This window comes from Ascaphus truei, chromosome 2 (assembly GCF_040206685.1).
Source record: "Ascaphus truei isolate aAscTru1 chromosome 2, aAscTru1.hap1, whole genome shotgun sequence".
Lineage (NCBI taxonomy): Eukaryota > Metazoa > Chordata > Amphibia > Anura > Ascaphidae > Ascaphus > Ascaphus truei.
The window spans coordinates 337,702,135-337,725,371 of record NC_134484.1 but is presented as its reverse complement, the minus strand read 5'-3'; the positions used below and the strand labels follow the sequence as shown (position 1 = coordinate 337,725,371).

The following is a 23,237-nucleotide window of genomic DNA, read 5'->3' as shown; positions in this document are numbered from 1 at the left end:
TGTGTGTGTGTGTGTATAGTGATGTGTGTGTGTGTGTATAGTGATGTGTGTGTGTATAGTGATGTGTGTGTGTGTGTGTGTATAGTGATGTGTGTGTGTATAGCGATGTGTGTGTGTGTGTGTGTGTATAGTGATGTGTGTGTGTGTGTTGTGTGTGTGTGTGTGTGTGTATAGTGATGTGTGTGTATAGTGATGTGTGTGTGTGTGTGTGTGTGTGCCCTTCACTCCGCCTCTGGCCCAAGGTCCAATGAGATTGCCAATAGGGACACGGGGAGGGGTACAGGGAGACACATACAGACCCGGACACATAGGACACTTTCAGAAATATATAGTAGATATATATGTGTGTGTGTGTGTAGAGGTATCTGTACCGTGTTAGCCGAGCTTAATAAGCAAAAACAAATAGACGATACCGTTCTGTGGCTAATGCAATGCTTTTATTTGTGTGAGCTTTCGAGATACACTGATCTCTTCTTCGGGAGGTGTAAGCTTCACCCACAGATAACATTCCAATTGCCTTGTTTCTAAGAGAGTTTTTTTGGCTTAATCAATTGTAACACCGTGGGAAGAAGAGATCAGTGTATCTCGAACAAATAAAAGCATTTTGTTAGCCACAGAATGGTATTGTCCATTTGTTTTTTATTTTATATATATATATATATATATATATATATATATATATATATATATATATATATATATATATATATATATATATATATATATATAAACCATAATACTGAGTTAAGTTATGGTGAGTAAAAAAAGTGACAAAAACCCTCCACAGGAAAGCAAATATGCAAATATAGCTGTATGCTCATCTGCATGTCTTAGGCAGGTTGCAGACATGCCTAAGACATGCAGATGAGCATACAGCTATATTTGCATATATATATATATATATATATATATATATATATATATATATATATATATATATATATACTCAAGAGTACTAGTCTCTATGGATCATCAATTTCATTAATCACAATAATAAGATAATTAATTTGTTGTTAATAGACATTAACTTAGGCTCCACATTGGTACATTTTCAACAGTGAATGCCACCCTATTCCTCTTTTCCATTACTACGTTGCCTGCTTACTCTTCCCTCTGTCACTGTCAAAACGAGATCACATGATGTCACCACAAAAGGCCCTCAATTACATGGGGAATGCCTCCTGATGTTGTAGACAAGCCTCCTGGTGCTTCTCTGCTGTCATCCATAAGCCATGTCAGTGGAAATACTTATTAGCAATTAATACTCGCTATAGCACTTTTCTTTTTATGCTCTAGGGGGCTTATTTATTCAACTCTGATATTGTCAATGCAAACTCGACATGTAATTAAAATCTGGTGTTGCGTTGCATTTATTAAGAATTATCTATGCATAAAATCCCACGATTTTCTGTAATACCAGACAGAAACTGACCATTAACAATCTCACCTCCATCAGGCAGGTGAACTAACACTTTTTCAGGAAAGGAGAGAGAGAGAGAGGGAGAAGAGAGGGAGAAGAGAGAGCGAGAGAAGACAGAGAAGAGAGAGAGGAGAGAGAGAAGAGAGAGAAGAGAGATCATTTCAATATATTTTACTTATTTAAATCAGTATATTTCCCATATATCTCCGGTGTGTTCCCAGGTATCTCCCAATGTGCAGTACTGGTTAATGAATTTGCAGCTATAGAAGTCAATGGGCCTTCTTCTAAATTGGTCTAATGAATAGCCCATTAATATATCATTTTCAGAATTTAATTAATCAAAACAGAAAAAATAAATCCCTATATAAGGCACTCAATTCCCGCTGTTGTATATTAATAATTAACTTTTATTTACAATTATATAAAAAAAAAATCACCCTCAAAAGAAACTTCATGATGTAAATAACAACGCAAAAAAGCTTAATAAAACAACTCTTATTATTCAGGGCTGTTCCTATATATGCAGAAATGCCACAGAGTGGTGTGTGTGAGTGTGTGTGTGTGAGAGTGTGTGAGTGAGAGAGAGTATAAAGATACTGTTGTTACTATTAGTTAATGGCTTATTAATCTCCAATTTAAGCCATATATTGTAGCAATATTGAGGTTACCAATTATCCAGATCAAAGTAGGCAGGTTAAATCCTTTAGCTAGAAAACTATTGCTACAAATCTATTGAGTTTCAGGGGAGTAACAAAGTAAGATAAAGTAGTCCTAGTTTTCAAAATACAGGCAGTCCTCGGTTATCCGACACAATGCGTTACTCAAAATGGCGTTGTAAAGCGAAACGTTGTAAAGCAAAACACGTTTTCCCTTAGGAACACTGTTTAAATGAAAGGTTTAGTTCCTGAAGGCATTTTTAACACTAAAATACACCAAATATTTTATGCAGGCAATAAGATATGCAGCACATACATAAATTATATAGTGTATAAACTGTATTATATATATAATATAACATAATACATAATATATAGTATTATAATATATATATAATATATAATACATAATATATACGCTCTTACGATGCTTTGCAACGTTGTTTATGTGAATGTGTATATACACACACACATACACAACGTTGCAAAGCGTCGTAAGAGCGTTGGATAAGCCATTTTGGCATTGTAAAAATGAACATAGGTATGCATTGCATAGCGTTGGATAAGCCATTCGTTGTAAAGCGAAGCGTTGTAAAACGAGGACTGCCTGTATGTAGGAAGAGTGCATAGCTGCTGAGGGAAAACCACTCTAATCTACATCACCTAAGGGTCAGACGGTATAAATTTGTCCCAAGTGGGCTGTTTAACATTAGAAAAGGTATGTAGCCCTATTGCAACATGGTTCTGTCCTCTACATGTACAGAGGGAGACAGCGCAACATGCAGGAGGCACAATTGAAAGCGCGCTGGGGTCCCCCACTCTAGGTAAGTTTGTACAGTAAATAAAAATACCACTTGTGGTGCATTTGCATTTCTCAGATAGCTCTGAATCCCTTTCTTTCCCCGTTATCACTTAGCAAACAGTGATTTTTACATGGACCCCTATAAGCTATGTCTGCCGTATTACACAGCCAAGTAAATTTGAAAACTGCTGCCTACTTGCAGAGGAGTTCCCTATAGCGAGTACATTGGATGAATTAAAAAGACAAGTAAAGGAGCGCAAGGTGCTGTAATACCATTGAAAAAGCGTTGGGTCCCTTCGTCATATTTACAATTTCCTAAGAGGATTTCAAACAGAGAGACGTCAGTACAGTGGGGTGAGCGAGGGGTGCCTTTGAGACACAATTACTGTGAGCACCCTATGACATCATCATCCAGACCCAATAGTTTCACATCAATAGATGCTTTCTCAAGGCAGTAAATCTCCCCTTACTCTCGAGGGGAGGTTTATATAGGCTGATCAATTAGTGTAGATTTCTTATTAACCCTTGTTTGCCCAGATCTTACTATCAGATAGGTTGACCTGTTTAGGCTCATTTATATGGTAGCAGAAGATGGATTAACCAAAAGTATAATTCTCTTATACAGTATAGGTGAAAGGATTGATTATATTTTTTTCATACTAGTTATTATATGTTGTTAATTAGTCCTGTTTAGGCTTATTCAAATTACAAGTTCAATAAACTCAGTACTCTACTAAGACAGATACATCTGTTGTTATACGTCCCAATGTTTCCCTTAGTTTAGTTATATTGTGTTTGTAGTTTACTGTTTTAGCTATTAATATGTGTCAATCAATCTTCACTTGGTAATGTTAACATATCCCCTATCTTTAAAACATTTTTTTTACAGGAATACCACTCTTTCGTATCTGTGTAGGGACAGTTATATTAGGGCTAGGTTATACAGAGTGAACATTTTTTTGTTATATTAATTTGTTATTCTCACTTATTCAAAAAGGACAGATTCAAATACTCTTCCAAGTGCTATGTTGTAATCATGTTATTAATGATGATATAAATTAAATCACCTGTTACTCCATTACAGTCATCCGACTACTGAGATGTTTGTTTCATTTAGTTTCCGGAATCAGAGAGACAGGTAGGCAGGGTAAGAATATATCATATAAACGGTGATTATATAATTTTTCATTGAGTTTTTGGCTTACGGTTTGCAAGGTGTAGATCCATCGTCCCCTTTTTTTTTTTTAGCGGTTCTACATCCCAAGCCCCCTTTCTAGCACTTAAAGAGAGTTGGTAAATACCTATACATTTTAGGGCTGTAATATCCCCATTGTAGCATTCATTGATGTGCCTCGATACCGGTGTGTCTATGTGATTATTCATTTTCCAAAATACAGTGTCTTAACTGGCATTTAGTGTTTCCAATGTACTTTTTGGTCCAAACACATACTGCCATATATATTACTCCGACTGTTTGACAGTTGATACATTTTCTAATGTCAAAGTTCTTAGTATTGTTCCAGTTCTGGAATACTTTGGTTGAGGACATGTGGGCACAGGCTTTGCATCTTTGGCACCTAAATGAATCCACTTTTTAGGGATGTAGCCATGTAGGTTTGACAAATCTCTCGAAATGGCTATGCACCAATGTGTCCCAGATATTTTTGCATCTCCTACTGGTTACTAGATGCCACTGGCTATTGCATGTGCGAATAAAGCGGATAGTCTTTTTACCGGTTACTACTGTTTTTTTTAACTAGTGACTTGTATCTTGCAGTATGTTTAGCCTTCTCGCAGGCTCTTTTTATGAATCGGTTACTAAAGCGCCTCTCTCTGAATTTAGTTTCCATCAATCGTGACTGTTTTTCAAATTCTTCCTCTGTGGAGCAGTTTCTCCTGACCCTCAGGAAATGGCCAACTAGGATGCCTCTGATAAGTAGGGTGGCGACTGTTGGCACGCAAGATACAGTTTGTCACCATCTGCTTAAGATACATTATAGTCTGCATAGAGCCATCTGTTCCTCGAGAAATTGTTAGGTCAAGGAACGTAATATCCTGTTCAATTAAATCCAAGGTAAGTTTAAGATTATGATGGTTCGTATTAAGAACCTCAATAAATTATTTTAGAGTACTGATGGTTCCTTTCCACAGCATAAAGCTATTATCTATGAACATTACCCATAGAAAAAAACAGTACTCGCCTCCCACCAGCCAAAGTACAGGTTTACATAGGAGGGGACACATTTCGTAACCATCGCTGTACCCTGGGTCTAATGATAGGTGTTACTATCAAACAGGAAATAGTTCCTTGTCAGAACAAAATAAAAACATTTTGTGACAAATGTGTTGTGAGAACCACTTGCCTCTGCTATGCTACTGAGAAAGTAAGAAATAGCTTCAATTGCAACCTTATGGATAATACTTATGTATCATTCTTCGACATTCAGACATACAAAGATTGTATCAGAATCAATGATTACTCCATCCAATTTCTCAAAATATCCTGTCCTTGAAATATGAAGGCAGGGAGGTGACAAAAGGTCCAAGAACCTGATCTACATAACAGCCAGTGAGGTTGCCAATGCCTGATACTATCGGGCCACCTGGTGGAGGTGACTTTTTTTGTGTGAACCGTAAAATGTGGCAATTTGGGGCATTTTTATAAGTATGAAATCTCGCTCCTGCTTTGAGATGACCTTACTATCAAAACCTTCATTGAGAATTTGAGAAAGTTTTCTATTATAATCTATAATTGGATCATGTTTTAGTGTCTCATAACATGTTTTGTCTGAGAGTAGTCTCAAATGTTCTCTTACATAATCATTCGTATTGATTATTACCAAATTGCCTCCCTTGTCAGAAAGGTTTTATAACTATGTATTTTTCTGTCTGAATATCCAACAGTGCTTTCTATTCATTGTTGTCCAAGTTATTACAGTATCTTAATTTCGGAAGGTTGTCATGATCTTTAATAACTAAATTGACAAAAACCTCCACATTGGCACACAGATCAGAATGTGGAGTAAATTTGGATTTTTGTTTTAAGTTGGTAAATAGGCCCTCCTCCGGTGTCCTATCTGACTCCTCCATCAGTGCCAGAGGTCCCTAATGTAACCCAAATCTTCAGATTCAAGATTTGGTACGCCGTGATATCTAGCGAAGAACAATTCCTGTCTCTTGTATAGTTTGTGCAATAAGAGTTTGCAAGCAAACAAGTTTGTATCTTTCACCCACTCAAAGATGTTTATATTGGCTGATGGTGAGAAAGAGAGTCTATCACTAACTCAATGTCTGTATCGCGCATACACAGAGCGAACCCTGCTCCCATGCGCTTTCCTTTAATGAGTACATTTTTGTGATGTTCAGTAAGTAGTTGAGGGTGGGGGAGCCTGTTCCTTCTGTTTATTGTTAAATCTAGGATTTGTTTCCTCGTCATTGTCTGAAGCTTCCTACTCAGTAGATGACGTACTTAGTTTTACATTGTGTTTTTTTGACTGTAAACTGGTGCCTATATATGTCCCTTTTTTTAAAATCTTTAGTATATCTTAAGAACTTGTTGTGTTTTCTCTGTTTCAGCTTTGAAGTGGACTTCTCAATATTATTTTTGAGTTTGGTCTCAAAGTCTACAAACTCTATATGTGTTTTCCATTTGTCTACTTCATTCAGTTTGTTTTCTAGTTCAACATTGCCATTTTTTAGTGTTTAATTCTGATAATCAATGAGAAGTTGCATTCAATTTTTCGAGCATTGAGAGAGAATAAGTTCCCGAGATTTAATAAAAGGGTTAATCAGAAATATGGTGAGCTGGAGACACATTCACTATCTGACCTCAGGTTATCAGTCCATTTTTGACATAATTTTCAAAACTAAAAATCTCCCACCACAGCTTTAGCTGCTGTTTATAGATGTTATCCAGACAATTAGATTGTAAGCTCCTCGGAGCAAGGACTCCTCTTCCGAAATGTTACTTTTATGACTGAAGCACTTATTCCCATGATCTGTTATTTGTATTATTTGTTATTTATATGAGTGTCACGTGTATTACTAATGTGAAGCGCTATGTACACTAATGGCGCTATATAAATAAAGACAAACATACATACAATAAGTTGTTGATATCTAAATTAGGTGATGTTTCAGGGTGAAAACATTCTGAGCTTCGTTCTGCCATTCTTATATCAGGTGCCTATACGGAGATTTACTTTTCTGTTTTGAATCATTATTGAGATTTCTGTCCCTACTGTGCACCCTCCCCTATCATTATTACACTCGCTGGCTGAGCAAAGGGTCTGTCTAGTTCATTTCGAGAATTTGCCTTAAATGCTTGCATAGCGCATGATATTGAATAGCCAAAACCAAATTGTGTCACAAACGGCCATTTCCACATGGCTTGGACAGGGGATAAGGGCGTAATGAATACAGTAAAATGCAAATCCAGAGATATCTGCTTAAATGCTCCACTTTTTGGGGAAAGTAGAAAAACTGCATTTCATCCCTAGTAATTAAATCTATACATTGTAAGCCGACAGAAGTTTAGAAAACAGCATTAAACGTTTTTTTTTTTTAATTTATTTATTTTAAGTACTTTGCTGTGACTTTTTAAAAAAAATCTTTGGCGGTACTGAATCAGTTATTTGTCTCTGGCTGCACAGTGCAAATTTAAGATACAGTGCGTGCTTTGCTTTCTGGCTTCTGCTTCAACTCTTTGTTGCCTGAGAGGACTGGAATACATTGCAGCGAAGAGGTTAACATGAAACACCATCATTCAGTGTCTAGTTGACATGTATTTGCCAGTTAATATCCAGTTTCTGCCAGGGAGCAGAGGGGACATAGTGAAGGGTGGATTTCCTTTTGCTCTGTGTCTTAACCATCCAACTTCCTTTGAGGACAAAAAAGAAAAGAAAAAAACTTGAGCCACGCAAGCAAAGCATTGAACTGTTTCCTTTCAAAACATAGGACGGAAGGAACTCCGTCATATCAGTTATGTAAATTAAATGCTATCCAGTTAATTAGAAGTTGAACTTGACATCCAATATATCTTAGACATATTTCATGAACCTTCTCAATAAACATGAGACATTCAGTTGAACGGATTACCTGACATATGACGCTTGATTTTGTCGGAAAATTTATATCAATAGACATTTCAAACAAAGTACAGTATCATGCACCTATTTACTCAGCTCTTGTCAGCGTACTGATTGGGGTGGTGTTGTGAAGAGAAATAGGAGGAGTTAGAAAGGATCGACACAGCACACACTTCGGGGGTGTCTTTCCCCCCCTTTTACTTGCAGCAAGACAAACTCCCTCTATACTTTAGATCAGGGGCGCAAGATTTTTCAGGGGGCTGGTGTGGCATTTGCAGAGGCCCACGCGCTCTTACCTTGTCTCCAGCGACGCGTCGCCATGGCAACACAGAATGAAATGACGCCGCTGGGTCACGTGACGTCACCATGGTAACGTGTTGTCACGTGACCCCGCGGCATCATTTGACACTTGAGACATGGTAAGCAGGGGAGCATGAGCAGGGGGGGGGGGGGAGTGCAGACTGGGGGGCGCAGGGGGGAAAGTTTGCGCGACCCTGCTAGATGGTGTAAACAAACTGGCAAACAGATCTTTGTCAAATGCAAGAAACTGTATCTGCTTTACATATTACGGTTGGGTCTGTTTCTGTTTAATTGCTCTTGGCTGACGAAGCTATTAATCTAAATGCTGTTTTTGATGCTCTATTGACATTCAAACTTTTGTTATGGCAACCGTAAAAGCTTGTCACTTCCATTTATTTAATCTATGGAAAATTCTCCCATTCTTAACATTTGAACCCGCCAGCTGGCTTGTATGTTGGTTCTTTCCAGAGTGTGGTACACTAATTCTCCACATGCAGCTTTTCTGGGGGGAAAAAATCTCACGTCCCTCCAGTTAAAATCAGAAATCCCTTCATTTGTGGTATTTATTTTTACTGACTCCCCTGGCGTTGAACTGCAATACTCCTAGCTCCAAAATAAAATCAAAGATAACTGCTGGGGTTGTCAAATAGGAAGCTGCAGCGTTCTGCTCTGAGGACGTCGCGGCTTCCTATAGGCCTGTGGGAGTGAGGCTTCCATGGCTTGATTTACAAAAAGGGTGAACCAGCAGCATATATAAAGGTAAATATCCCAGGACCAGGGAGGTTATACATCTTACGTTGGTCCACAAGACTATACATGATATACTACAGATTTATGGATCAAATCAAACCCTTTGCAATACTCATACTTTGAAGCTGTGTGCCTGACATGACCATTAGACTAAATACTGATCATTTCCTATATTCATTTTGTGGAATCATTTATCATTAGTTAAAGACAACCAGTATTACTATTACGGCGAGTGCGAGAGAGAGAGAGGGTGTGAGGGAGAGAGAGAGGGTGTGAGGGAGAGAGAGAGGGTGTGGGGGAGAGATAGAGGGTGTGGGGGAGAGAGAGAGGGTGTGGAGGAGAGAGAGAGAGGGTGTGGGGGAGAGAGAGAGGGTGTGGGGGAGAGAGAGAGGGTGTGGGGGAGAGAGAGAGGGTGTGGGGGAGAGAGAGAGGGTGTGAGAGAGGGGGTGAGAGAGAGAGAGGGTGAGAGAGAGAGGGTGTGAGAGAGAGGGTGTGAGAGATAGAGGGTGTGAGAGAGAGAGGGTGTGTGAGAGAGAGAGTGTGAGAGAGGGTGTGGGGGAGAGAGGGTGTGGGGGAGAGAGGGTGTGGGGGAGAGAGAGAGGGTGTGAGAGAGAGAGAGAGGGTGTGAGAGAGAGAGAAAGGGTGTGAGAGAGAGAGAGAGAGAGGGTGTGAGAGAGAGAGAGGGTGAGAGAGAGAGAGAGGGTGTGAGAGAGGGTGTGAGAGAGAGAGGGTGTGAGAGAGAGAGGGTGTGAGAGGGTGTGAGAGGGTGCGAGAGAGAGAGAGGGTGGAGAGGGGGCGAGAGAGAGAGGGGGCGCGAGAGAGAGGACGAGAGAGAGAGGGCGACGGGGTGGGGTGACTGGGGTGACTGGGTGGGGTGACGGGGTGACTGGGTGGGGTGACTGGGGTGGGGTGACTGGGGTGGGGTGACTGGGGTGGGGTGACACTGGTATCCTACACACACACACACGCACGCACACCCATGCACACACACACTCTCCCATGCATACACATACACTCTCCCATGCATGCATGCACAGACACACACTCAGGTGTGAGAGAGAGAGGGTGTGAGAGAGAGAGGGTGTGAGAGAGAGAGGGTGTGAGAGGGTGCGAGAGAGAGAGGGTGGAGAGGGGGCGAGAGAGAGAGGGGGCGCGAGAGAGAGGGCGAGAGAGAGAGGGCAAGAGAGAGAGGACGACGGGGGTGGGGTGACTGGGGTAACTGGGTGGGGTGACGGGGTGACTGGGTGGGGTGACTGGCTGGGGTGACTGGTTGACTGGGGTGGCTGGATGGGGTGACTGGTGGACTGGGGTGGCTGGGTGGGGTGACGGGGTGACTGGGTGGGGTGACTGGTTGACTGGGTGGGGTGACTGGTTGACTGGGTGGGGTGACTGGTTGACTGGGTGGGGTGACGGGGTGACTGTGTGGGGTGACGGGGTGACTAGGTGAGGTGACGGGGTGACTGGGTGGGGTGACGGGGTGACTGGGTGGGGTGACTGGGGTGGGGTGGTGGGGTGACTGGAGTGGGGTGACTGGGTGGGGTGACGGGGTCACTGGGGTGGGGTGACACTGGTATCCTACACACACACACACACACTCTCCCATGCATACACATACACTCTCCCATGCATGCATGCACGCACAGACACACACACACACACACACACACTCTCTCTCCCATGCATGCATACACACACACACACTCTCCCATACATGCATGCATACACACACACACACACACACACTCTCCCATACATGCATGCATACACACACACACACACTCTCCCATACATGCATGCATACACACACACACACACACACACACTCTCCCATACACACACACACACCAGGGGGAAGAAGAGGAAAGGCCGCGCGACCGAGCACCACCACCACCACTGCCCCGCTCGCCCCCCCGCGACCATCTCCCGCCCTGCGCGGACAGCCACGGGACCGTGGGGAAGTGGAAACCAAGGAGGTAAGAGGGGAACACCCCCGCTACCACCTCCCACCCCGCGCGGGGATCTGGGAAGCGGGAAGTGGCGCATGAAGCCGGGAAAACACCCACTACCATCACCCGTCCCGCGCTGGTATCGCGGGAAGACGGGGTAAGCGGGGACACCCCCCACTACCATCACCCGCCCGCAGGGATCGCGGGAAGCCGGGGTAAGCGGGGAACACCCCACTACCATCACTACCATCACCCGCCCCGCGCGGGGACCGGGGAAAGCTGGAAGTGGCGCGGGAAGCTGGGGGGAATAAGGGGGGGGACACCTCCGCCCCGTGCGGATAAGCGGGGGCCGGGGAGAGAAGGCGGAACACCCTCGCTACCATCTGCAGCCACGGGCGGGTATTGGGGGGGGAAGCGGGGAGTAAGGCGGAACTGCAGGAGGCAGGGAAGGAGCAGAGGGGATGGAGGATTGGAGAGTACTTACTCTAGTATTCCAACAGATCTCTGGCCAGAAAAAATGGCCGCTCGTTGGGGGCTGGCTCATATAGAGCCTGGCCGCGCGCCCACAAAGCCTGGGAGCGCGTGCCAATCAGCTGTCAGGTAGGGGGAGTTATTTATTTGTTTTTTCAGCGCGAGCAGGGAAAATTCAGCGCGAGCGGGGAAATTTAAAAAAACAAGCACGTGTTCTGCTTGGGCCAATATTTACTCGCCCGGGGGTTAAATCCGCCCGCCCCGGGCGTGAAAATGTATAGAATTGTCGAACACTGTATATATATATATATATTTAAAAGATTTTGTACATTTGACTCAACTGTAAGCAAATATAAGTTTGATTTGAGTTTAGATAAACCGATGAACCGCACACCCCCTGCATAAGTCAAGGGATGGATAGTGGAACTGTTCAGAAGATTTGTATACCAAGGGTCCAACTTACATTAATGATCATAATAAAGAAAGAACAGAACACACTTACAGAATTCACTTACATCACTGTTTATGGTCAGGTAACAATGTTTTGTGGACCATGTGACTGCGTAATGCTAAAGACCCCAACAGTAGGATAAATGAATGAATGAATAACCAGATACTTGTAGGGGGGACCCCTAAACATAAACTTGATAGAAGACAGGTACTGGGTTGCAGTCCCGGATGGTAAGCTCACTAATAAGTGACGCTGTTGTTAACAATAACACCAGGAAGATTGAGCATAATAACACCCTATAGCGTACCAATTGTCTAAATAAAGTCCTGAACAGGAAAACATGTAGCAAGCGATTGACTCACTCTGAGTGCTGCACAGTCCATGTGATCCAAAGAAAGCGCTCTGTGAAGTGTGAAACGTTGGTAGGGCTCTCCATTGCCCTGTTTTTCCATGACCAATAAATAATCTTTTTATTTGATACGCACCCTCCTTTCTACTTTTTTGATACCTACAGTAGTGCTCTTCCAGTTTTTTTCCTTCTCTACTAACAATGTTTTGTGGCCTTGGCCTTTTCATCCCTCCCTAGGGATATTACTGCAATTACTCCACAGATACAACACCATTTCGAAAAACGCCCCCATCCTCAGCATTGAGCCACACATTGCATATCACAGCGATGCCATGCACATTCCTTCTATTCTACTGGTTGTCAAAGAAACCCACTTCAACAACATACAAAACACTTAATTATTGTTAGAACAAATTAAAGACGGTTGCATATGGACCAATCTTGGTGGAATTTAAAACATGTCAAAACAAAAAGTGATCGTTGAATTAGTCAATTTCCAACAAGGTGAGAGGAAGCGATGATAGGGGTTGTCATGGAAACCATGAGCAACAAGCATTAATACAGCTGAAAAAAGCAAACTTACAGGAAAATAAACAGTGTTACGTTATTCATATTCTAAAAAGTATAAGACACAGCAGCATGTCCCCTTCAAAATAGTCAAGGGTCTGTAGATTTTTTTTCTTCTTTCCAAGTATTGATAGTATTTCAGGGAAAATCAAGAAATGTTCTACTAGAACACTTTTAGAATTTGCACAAACCAAGTTTATATAATTGAATACTATTTATGTTCTAAGTGTTCTATGATACTGCTGAAGAAACTTTGTAGTTCTTAATAGACATAGGCTGAATGGGTGGCTTAAAAGACATCGGCTGAATGGGTGGCTTAATAGACATAGGCTGGATCAGTGGTTTTCAACCTTTTTTGGGTTAAGAAACCCTATATTTATATTGTCAAATTCTGAGGAACCCCAACCCTCTCTAATAATGCGCCTGAGAACCCTCTCTAATAGAGCATCTGAGATTACATGCATTGTAAGGAACCCCAACCCTCTCTAATAGCACATCTGAGATCAGATGCATTGTAAGGAACCCCAACCCTCTCTAATAGTATGTCTCAGATCAGATGCATTGTAAGGAACTCCAACCCTCTCTAATAGCGCGTCTAAGAGCAGATGCATTGTAAATTCTTCTCTGTTTGGTACAATGTTCAAATAACCTGAAAATTGCAGGGAACCCTTTAGGGGTGCCCATGGGATCCTACAATCCCTTGCTGAAAAACACTGGGTTATATCATTGTTAGGTGGAAGTTACTACATTTTTATCCTATAGATGTTATTTTTTGTCTAATTTGGACTTATTGCTCAACTACCTTACACTGCAACTATTACTTATAGGGGTTGAGCTAGATTTCTTAATGCATGGCTAAGTTATTTTTGGATCATATATACTGATAGTCTTCCCAATGTATAGTTAAAATTGTCTTCTGTGTTATATCGTAGAATGTAAAAAAAAAAGTATTTCAGGAAAGGTTGATGTCTATACATAAATGATACACTGGTAGCTTGTCTTTCTGCTTGCAGTGTTGGCTGAAGGAGTAGTTTAAAGCAGTGGTGTGCAAAGTGGGCGGACACAACATTGGGGGCAGGGGGCGGGGGGCGGGGCAGATAACCTCCATCTTACCCTCAGAAATGGCTTCTAAAATGAATTATTACAGACAGCATTCATTCTGTATGTCTCTACCATCTCTCCGTGGCATGTCGCCATGTTTCAAATGGCAACACAACGTCACATGCCGTGGTGACGTCAAATGATGGCGCTGATGCCGGAGGAAAGGTAAGGGGGGTGGGGGGACATGAGCAGGGGTGGGGGGGAGAGCAGGCAGGGGGGGGCGCAAACAAAAACGTTTGCGCACCCCTGCTTTAGAGGTAAGAACGCTGCCTTTGAAGAGGGTGAACCTGGTCCCAACATCAGTGTCAACTGCTCCTCTGACCTTGTACAAACCAGTTTATCTCTCCAAGTCTCAAGCACCAACATTTAGATGTTAAGCTCTTTGGAGCAGGGACTCATTGTGTCTGCAAAAACATATATATAACTGCGCACGATGTCGGCATTATTTAAGGACGTAATATTATTATTGCCATAAAACAAACAATCTTCAATGCAGGTGATACATGTATTGTACATTGCTGAGCACAGAGCCTCATTCTCCAGAATTAAACTGCAAATCCTATTTTTGCACATTGTCACAGTCAATGTTCATGTTGCCTTAAAATAGATCATTTCTGCCCAGTGCACATTTCCACACCCCTAGCACACAAAACAGAAGAAGACTTCATGAGCAAGTCTCCTTCCATTGACCTAAAACAACTGTGACTCCTTAATTCAGACATTTTCTGGTCTTTCACTGTAAAATTTCTGTTTTAAAAAGTTCCTTTAAAAAAAATGTTCTATTCTGATGTCTCAAATATCTTGTAATTTGTCGGTAGAACATATTTTGCAGGCACATGTATATTTCTTTTGTTAGGACATACAATTACATCTCAGTTTAATTGCTAGTTTGTTGCATTTTAATAAGAATTACTTGTCTTTATGAAGCTAATAAAGAACTAGGCATCTTTCTTTTATGCCGTCCTAATAGGAAAAGATGAGACATAAAGAACAACATAATTGATATGTAAATGCAGTTAATTTCCAAAATACTAAATCTTTGTCCAGGTAATAAAGAGACTACTAAAATGTATTCATGGTGTGGGAAAGAAATTACAGACCTGTGGAAAATAGTTAGCTGACTGGATGTAACAAAGAGCTAAGCTAAATACTATGGGGCACATACATAAAGAGATGAGAGGCAGCAGATAAGTAAGTGAAGACACAGATTGGGAGGTTGTTAAAACGCCATAAAAAGTGGTTGGTGCGCTATCCCCTGAGAGCATAATCCTTCTAAATATAGTGAGAAAACCTCTTTAAAACTTGATTTTATTTTCTTTAACAAAGACATTGAAGAAATGTAAGCTTGTTAAAAAATTATTGTAATGATACCATCTGCATCATTTCCCATTTACGGGCATATTTAATAATCTTCGAAGCGCTATGGTCAACTGGAAACTCCAATTTAGGCCAACAGGAATTTTTGGCTAATCGCAGGAGCTTATTCAATAAGTACCATTGACCAGTGGGTAGAACAGAACTGAGCCACAAGAAGGGTGAAAATGTGCAGAGATCAAGGAACACAATAGTGGAAGTAGTCTGAGCAAGGTCTGCACGGTTGAATCCATGTACTTGTACAGTGGATGATGGGAAACTCATGAAGCAGCATTCTACTTCAGCTCTATAACTTTATTATATATCAACACAGTATATGATTCCGTGTTGCTTTTACGAGCACTTAATACATACCAATGATGTCTGTCATTGTCTTTCCCTTTGTGAGAGCCACAGCAAACAGGACTTAACTTTCAAATTGAAGTAAATAAAGAACTTTGTCAGAGTATCCATGTTGAAGTTGCACATCATAAAGATGTTAGTTTGGGCTCTAACTAATTGAATCCAACTTTAATGGATCTTAAACCACTGATATACAGCTCTAACTGGAGGATTAGTTCATAGAATATGACTCTCACAGTTACCACAATGCGCTTACAAAAGAACAGGATTATTAATACAAATTTGACGTGTATCCTTTTTATATACGGGCAGTATTTTGTTTACCACAAGTCCCTTCAGATGAGTCATCATTTTGCAAACTTGCTCAGCTTTTTTTTCTTTTTAAATCGGCCAGTTTCCTTCAGACTGGCATTCACTGCATTAGGTAAATAACACACGTGTTCGGTGGCAAAGAAAATTGATTTAGCAAAGTATAAGCATTTTGTTTTAAACTGTAACCAGTGCTTCATGTACTGTATGATATTCAAAGGGCTACAGATCACTACTTAAAAAAAATAAAAAATAAAGAACTAGTGGTTTTATTTTATTTTAGAAATAATATTTCTCTTTCTGCTTGTATACTATCTAAACTATAAAAGTGTTGCCTTAAAGTTTAACGGTGCAATTCATGCCGTTTATTTTTTTTTTTAATGTTTTAATACAGGAATGAAACAGGGGGTCCCAGGGGATGAACCCCATTAATTGCAGCTGCGGACCCCCTACTTCAGGAGATACTTACCTCCGTAGTAGGTGCTGGCAGCCGCTCCAGGTTAAACTGCAGGAGATACCGGCCGGAGGTAAGTATCTCCTGCAGTTTTCTGCAGTTTAAAGCTCCCGTGTCAATGGGGCAATAGAAAGCCACCCCGGGTGACGTCACAGCTTCTTATTGGCCCGCAGGCCAAATGTGAAACCTGGAGCGGCTACGGAGGTAAGTATCTCTGGAAGTAGGGGGTCCCCAAAGCTGAAATTAATGGGGTTCAGCTCCGGAGACCCCCTGTTTCATTCCTGTATAACAAATTAAAAAAAAACACACATAGATTGTCTCTAACAAATTTAAAATTTCTTATGTAGCACATGTCCCTCCCCCTCTGGGAGATTTAGTCATGGCTATTGCTAGGTGTTGTGCTGATTACCTGTTTGGCACAGGTGTGGGGGAAGACAGGCAGACTTATAGGGATTCCTCTGCTTCTTCTTCTTGGGGACAGCGCCTCCAGACATATGGGGCTTTAGCAAGGCTGAATGCGGTCCCTGCTATGACAGTCCTTACTCACAATACTCCCTCCACACAGACTGCCGCGGAGCCAGAAGTATAATTGAGGATGATCTTTATTATAGCAGCCACTGCGATGTTGCTACAGCGAATGCTTTAGTTGCTAAGGTAGATCCCTGGCTTCTGGATGGTACTGGCCTGCTGGTAATAGTGAGGTCTCTCTGGATTAGGTTAGTGCCTCAGTCCATGAGGGACTGAGCACATGTCTCTCTCCCAGCCGGGAGGAGAGCTCAGAGTTCCTACCCCATGAAGGGATAGTTGGAACCCCAATCACAGACTGAAGGACCCAGCCCTAAGGGGCTGAACTCCATACTATAATTTAGACACTTCCTTCCTGTAGCTCGAAGAGGGAGGGCCCAGCACATGCACCATCACTCTGTCACTCAGGAGGTCAGCATGAGGAGGGGGAAACCGCCATTGGACAGCCTATCACAGTCTGTGTCTTACTAGAACTTACATGACAGGGTAGGTAGAGAGGTAGCTGGACCAGCCACCGCTATACTTAAAATCAGGTCTACTTTTTACAAAAACACTGTGTTCTCAAACTTACTTTATATATAGTTATAGTTACTGACATAGTGAAAATATAAAAAAAAATGTAGCTGAAGTCAACTTTTGAACTTTCAACATCTCTATAATTGCGTTGAAGGGCCGTTTTATTTATATTTTACGAAAACGTTACCTTAAAAATTCTCTCCTGTTTCAGCTCCGGATTACCAAGAACCAGACTACTAATGGTATTGCAGTTACGTAAATGTATCAACTCATGGGACTAATCCAGGGTTTGCGTGTGTGTGGCAGGAAGAAAACAAGATTTTTTCTCTGCCAGGTCCTAAGAACAAGCCCAGACAAAGCCAGCAGACTGTGAAAACAAGCTGAAAGCTACAATAGTTTCTGTCCCAGGTGTTTCTTGGTACACTTAATTAAAGACACTGACTTTATCATCAAGGATTAGAACGGCTTTATGATACTAAAGTCTCATAAACACATGTATGAACAGGCAGATATCTATCGCAAAAAAATGTACTTCAACGTTTACACTGTGACAGTTTCTAATGTTATTCCACAGTTAGTCCATTAAAGAGCTGCAGTTCAAGCTGCCGTTTAAAAAAAATATATATATATATATATATTTTTTTTCCCCCCATTCAATATGTGCATCAATAAAATCTGCACACTGACAAGTGATTAGCTAAGCTGCAGATCGATCCATTCTCCTGTAATCGATCGCTTGCTCCGGGTTATTTAATTCAGTTCTTGCACAGCATTCTGGGCAATGTAGTTCCTGGAATATGATTGACTGAGCAGTTACTAAATACAATTAGTGCACTGCTAGAGAGAGGGCGGGGCTCAAGAGCCAGAGCCTATCAGAAGGGGAGGGGGGCTGTCACTGTGGAAATGTTTCCTACATTAGAAACATTAAAAATTTCTATAAAACATATATATATATATATTTTTTTTTAAATGCTACAAGTATTTTCTCATAGTACAGAACTGATTTATTAAAAAAAAACAAACACGTAGGATATTGCTTGAACTGCTGCTTCAATATGTTTTTGTCATACACACGTACATGATTCAGTGGCCTTTTTTGTGGCACTACAACCATACCAAGATACTTATACCAGTTAAGAAAATACAGGTATTTTAGCAGATAATCTCCATCTTGCCCTCAGAAATGGCTTCTAAAACGAATGATTACAGACAGCATTCAAAGAAAAACATGAATACGAAGGGGAAGAAAATATGTATATATTTTCACCAAATAAAAGTGGTTTCCCCAGCAAAAAGACCACCACTGAAATGTATAGAAGGGATGGTAATTCCAGTACAATATGGTATATATAATGCAGAAAGGAGAATATTTCAAGATTTAAAGCAATATCACAAGCAAAGTTTTAATCACGCAAAAAAGGCTTACAAAATATGCTGCGTAACAAACAAATGGAAAATATATATATAAAAAAGGCAAACTAAGTCTCAAATGTCGGTGTACACACCCAAATGTAGCAAGGGCAATGTTTCAGGCCATGGTGGCTCTTCTCAAACCATGATACAGGGTCTGAAGCGTACAGCGGCCTACAAATAGAGCCTGCTTTGCGCTAAAACTGGTGCCTCTGTCCTAGTGTGAGCTTTTAAATAACTCATATATCAGGGTAAGAATGGAAGTAACACCACCTTTAGGTGTTAAACGAGTCACATTATTTCAAGCTGAGATAAGCAGAGCTGAGATAAGCAGTGCTGAAATAAACTGACAGGGCGACGGGAGAGGGGAGAGAGATGGGGCGACAGGGGAAGGGGGGAGAGACGGGGCTGGTGAGAGACGGGGGGTTCCCCGGCTTGTGGGGGGGGGGGGGATTGGGGGCAGCTGGGACAACTCTCCCATGCTGTCCCAGGCCCGGTGGCATGGCACCACCCCCACATACAGTAGCAGGCGGCTCCTGAGCTCAGCAGCTGTCACACCGCACGGTCACTGCTATACTTCATCTCCCCACCGCCGACAAGAGGGAGAGAGAGGATTTTGATAGGGTGGGCGCTCGCTCTCGCAGAGGAGAGGTGAGAGGGTGTGTGTATGTGGGACTGTGTGTGTGTATATGGGAGAGTGTGTGTATATAAGTGGGAGAGTGTGTGTATATAAGTGGGGGAGTGTGTGTAAGTGGGAGAGTGTGTGTGTAAGTGGGAGAGTGTGTGTGTAAGTGGGAGAGTGTATGTGTAAGTGGGAGAGTGTGTGTATGTAAGTGGGAGAGTGTGTGTGTAAGTGGGAGAGTGTGTGTGTGTATAAGTGGGAGGGTGTATATAAGTGGGAGAGTGTGTATGTGGGAGTGTGTGTGTGTGTGTAAGCGGGAGAGTGTGTGTGTAAGTGGGAGAGTAAGTGGGAAAGTGTGCGTGTAAGTGGGAGAGTGTGTGTGCCCGCATGCAAGGGGGAGAGGGAGCGTAAGGGAGGGAGAGACGGGGCGACGTGAGGGGGGGCGAGAGATGGGAGCAACAGTGGAGGGGGGGAAGAGACAGGGATGACAGGGGAGGGGGTGGAGAGAGATGGGGCGAGAGACGGGTGATGAGGTTTGGGGTTCCCTAGAATTTCAAAATCAAATTTTGGGGTTCCCTAACCAAAAAAAGGTTGAAAACCAATGAGCTAATGAGTTAAACAATGGCTGTTGTTTTTGCACATAATTACGTTTGTGGATATGCGTTAAACTGAGGTTAGTGCATCTGGGCCTAAAGGGTCTATGTATCAAGGGAAAAGTGGGGCAATTCTGGGGCAACAAAACTGCACAAAATGCATCAAAGGAAAAAATCCTATTTATTTCATTTAGATTTTTTTTATTTCATACTTATTTTGCACTTTTGCCTTGATATATCGACCCATGGGCCTTCATTTGTGTTTAAACTATTCCCATATAGCAAATGAAAACACTTGTGAGCACATTCCCATGTCTAAGACAGGTCTCCAACCCTACTTTTCACCATTATCTCCTAGCATACAGTGCTTCCACTGCAGAAAGGGATTCTGGGAGATTATATGAAAATGTGCACTCACAGTGTCAACTAAATCCATTTAATTTTCCTTTGCTCCCTTTTTCCTCCTGCTTTTCCAATGCTTGTTGAATAAGGTTAAAGAAAAGAAGTGCACACAGTGGCAGATTTGCCATTAGGCCCGGGCCTAGAATGGCAACATTTGGGAGTTGCAGATTTCCCTGCTGCTTCCTGATGTCACAGTCCTCAGGCTCGCCGCCTCCCACGAGCCTAGATTGGAGGAGACATCTTCAAAGGCAGGGACTACAAGCAACTGCACAGTGCGAGATCAATGTTACAATTCTTTCTGAACACGCTGTGCAGTTGCTTGTGTGAGGAGAGGGCAGCAGAGAGCAGAAATGGACAGTGCGGGCATCCACTAAGATGAGTGAGGAGGGCGTCTGTACCTTTTAATCGGGGTGCAGGGTGACCTCTCTCCTGGGCCTCTACAGGAGGGGGTGCCATGTTGTGTATATGGGGTGCACAGGCGGTGGGTGCCGTGTTGTGTATATGTGTTGCACAGGGGGGTGCCATGTTGGAGTGTGTGTGCTGCACAGGGGAGGGTGCCATGTGCGCAATAAAGCCTCATTTTAGTTTCACCTAAAAACAGTCTCCATTGTGTACCTCTGCACACATCTCTTACAGGTGGGCATTTTGTGTGTGCTGCCCAGTGGGGGCATTTTGTTTGTGCTACGCAGGGGGAGGGGTCAATTTTGTGTGTGCCGCAGGGGGTGCTATATTGTGTGTGCTGTGGGGGTATTACATTTTGTGTATTGAGGAGAGGGCGGTATTATGTGTATGAGGAGGGGGTGGTATGTGTATTGAGGGGAGGGCGGTATTATGTGTATTGAGGGAAGGACTGTATTGTGTATGGAGGAGGGGTGGTATTATGTGTATCGAGGGGAGGACGATATTATGTGTATTGAGGAGAGGGCAGTATTATGTGTATTGAGGAGAGGGCGGTATTATGTGTATGAGGAGGGGGTGGTATGTGTATTGAGGAGGGGTGGTATTATGTGTATCGAGGGGAGGACGATATTATGTGTATTGAGGAGAGGGCGGTATTATGTGTATTGAGGGGAGGGCGAGACGAAAGATTTTGGAGCGGCAAAAAGGTACGGGCCTAAGTGAGGCAAAATTGTAAATCCACCACTGACTGCAAAGATACGAACATGGCGTAAATGTTCCAATAGCTGGTTCTCATCCTCGTGATGAAAATAGGGGGTATTGCTGCTTTAAAACAAAAACAAAATACGAAAACAGCATGTTTGACTAATTTTCTCACCAGCATCCCTTAAGACAGGGGAGCGCAAACTTTTTTCCCAGTGCTCCCGCCGGTGGTCCCCTCACTCCACGCCCTCCCCCTCCCCAACCCCCACTTACCCGCGCTCCGGCGTCATGACGTCACGTTGCCATAGACCAATAGTATAATTTAATCAGTTTCCTTGTGCCTAGAATGTGTGTTGGTAACACCAGACTATAACACAAAGCAGTTTATGAAGAACTGTACTGTAAAGCAAATGCATTTCAGTCAATAACCTTTATTGACATAAGCGCAGTGGTCTTACTGGAAGGCTAAAATATGTTTTCTATTTTGTTACAATTGTTTACATTATCTCCTCCAGCTCTTTAACGTGTTATTTTTTAACTGTTAATAATTAATGAGAGAACATTGTGTTAGGCAAGCTTCACTACATCATTTTTTTGTGTGGAAAGCACAGTGAGTCTTCATAGAATTACAAAGTTCTGCCCAATAAAAAATGCTAACTGTTACACTCATAAACAGAGCTGCTGAAACTATACTGTGCATAAAGTCACACTTGTAATCAGCCGACAACATGCCTCCCCCATAAGTCTGAGTGTATTAGTGGAAGTTAAAATGGTCACAGCTTTATTAATAAAACAAAACAAACTGGTCAGCCATTAAAATGACACCCATAAAAAAAACCCCACTTAGGGTAGAGTTCCTGGCCAGCTAAAAATGTAGCTGAGCCCCCACTCCCTTTTAATGCATTACGTGTTCATTCCCCTGCGGCTTCTTTAGGCCCAACCATACAGCATGTATTCCCAGCATCCGCAATTTTCATGATTCCAGCAAAGCAGGTCCGACCATACAGCTGGCACCTCCAGCCTGCCAATTTCTTTCTGCGGCTAGGCCAGCCCGACCATACAGTTGGCACCTCCAGCTCACCACTCCTTCCTGCATCCATGACCTGGCTGGCCCAGCAGTTCCACTGCTACCCTGTAACTAAACAGATCTTAAAAGGACAACCACGAACATCAAAACCATGAAGGGGTACAATCATTCCTGAGGCTTGAGTAGGTGGATCATATATTGCCTCTCTGCTCTTGCTGACTGGTGTCCCACTCACCTACTGTAGCTGAAATATCTCTTAGCCTCTCCCATGCCTTCCCTTGGCCCTCTTGACGCCTTCTCCCTTTGTATGTGGCCATCTGGTCCGACACAGGTATGCTACCCCATCCTCTGATCTCCCACAGAGGGCCCATCTGACCAGTGCCTGCTTTACGCTGGCCCCATTGGGCAATGGTCACAACTAGGTGAGGTTACAGCGTACCTCCCACCCTACTTCCAACATACAATGCTGCAGAATGTAAACAGTCTCTGCATCTACAGTAGTTCTAAAGTTGTGTCATTCAAACTCCTAGTAACCATATTGGGGAAGTGACGATTTATTGTAGATTGTGAACTTTAAGGGGACCAACATGAGAGTTCTCCAAAGATAAAGAGCTTCTGAACCTCAGGTCTCTTTTACAAAAGTATAGTTGAAGAAGAGACCT

The 23,237-nt window shown here is 42.5% G+C and overlaps 1 protein-coding gene across 10 annotated transcripts in view; it reads right to left on the bottom strand.

The window, feature by feature from the left end:
- ULK4 (unc-51 like kinase 4) overlaps positions 1 to 23,237 on the bottom strand; it is a 656,651-nt gene that overhangs the window by 36,334 nt on the left and 597,080 nt on the right. The window contains exon 38 of one of the 10 annotated variants that reach the window (XM_075586696.1): positions 7,455 to 7,757. The exons of the other annotated variants lie outside the window; for them this stretch is intronic. Within the exon in view, the coding sequence (XP_075442811.1) occupies positions 7,644 to 7,757 (114 nt within the window). The 3' untranslated portion in view covers positions 7,455 to 7,643. Of the gene's footprint in view, positions 1 to 7,454; positions 7,758 to 23,237 lie in introns of those variants that run through there. 10 annotated transcript variants of the gene reach the window in all.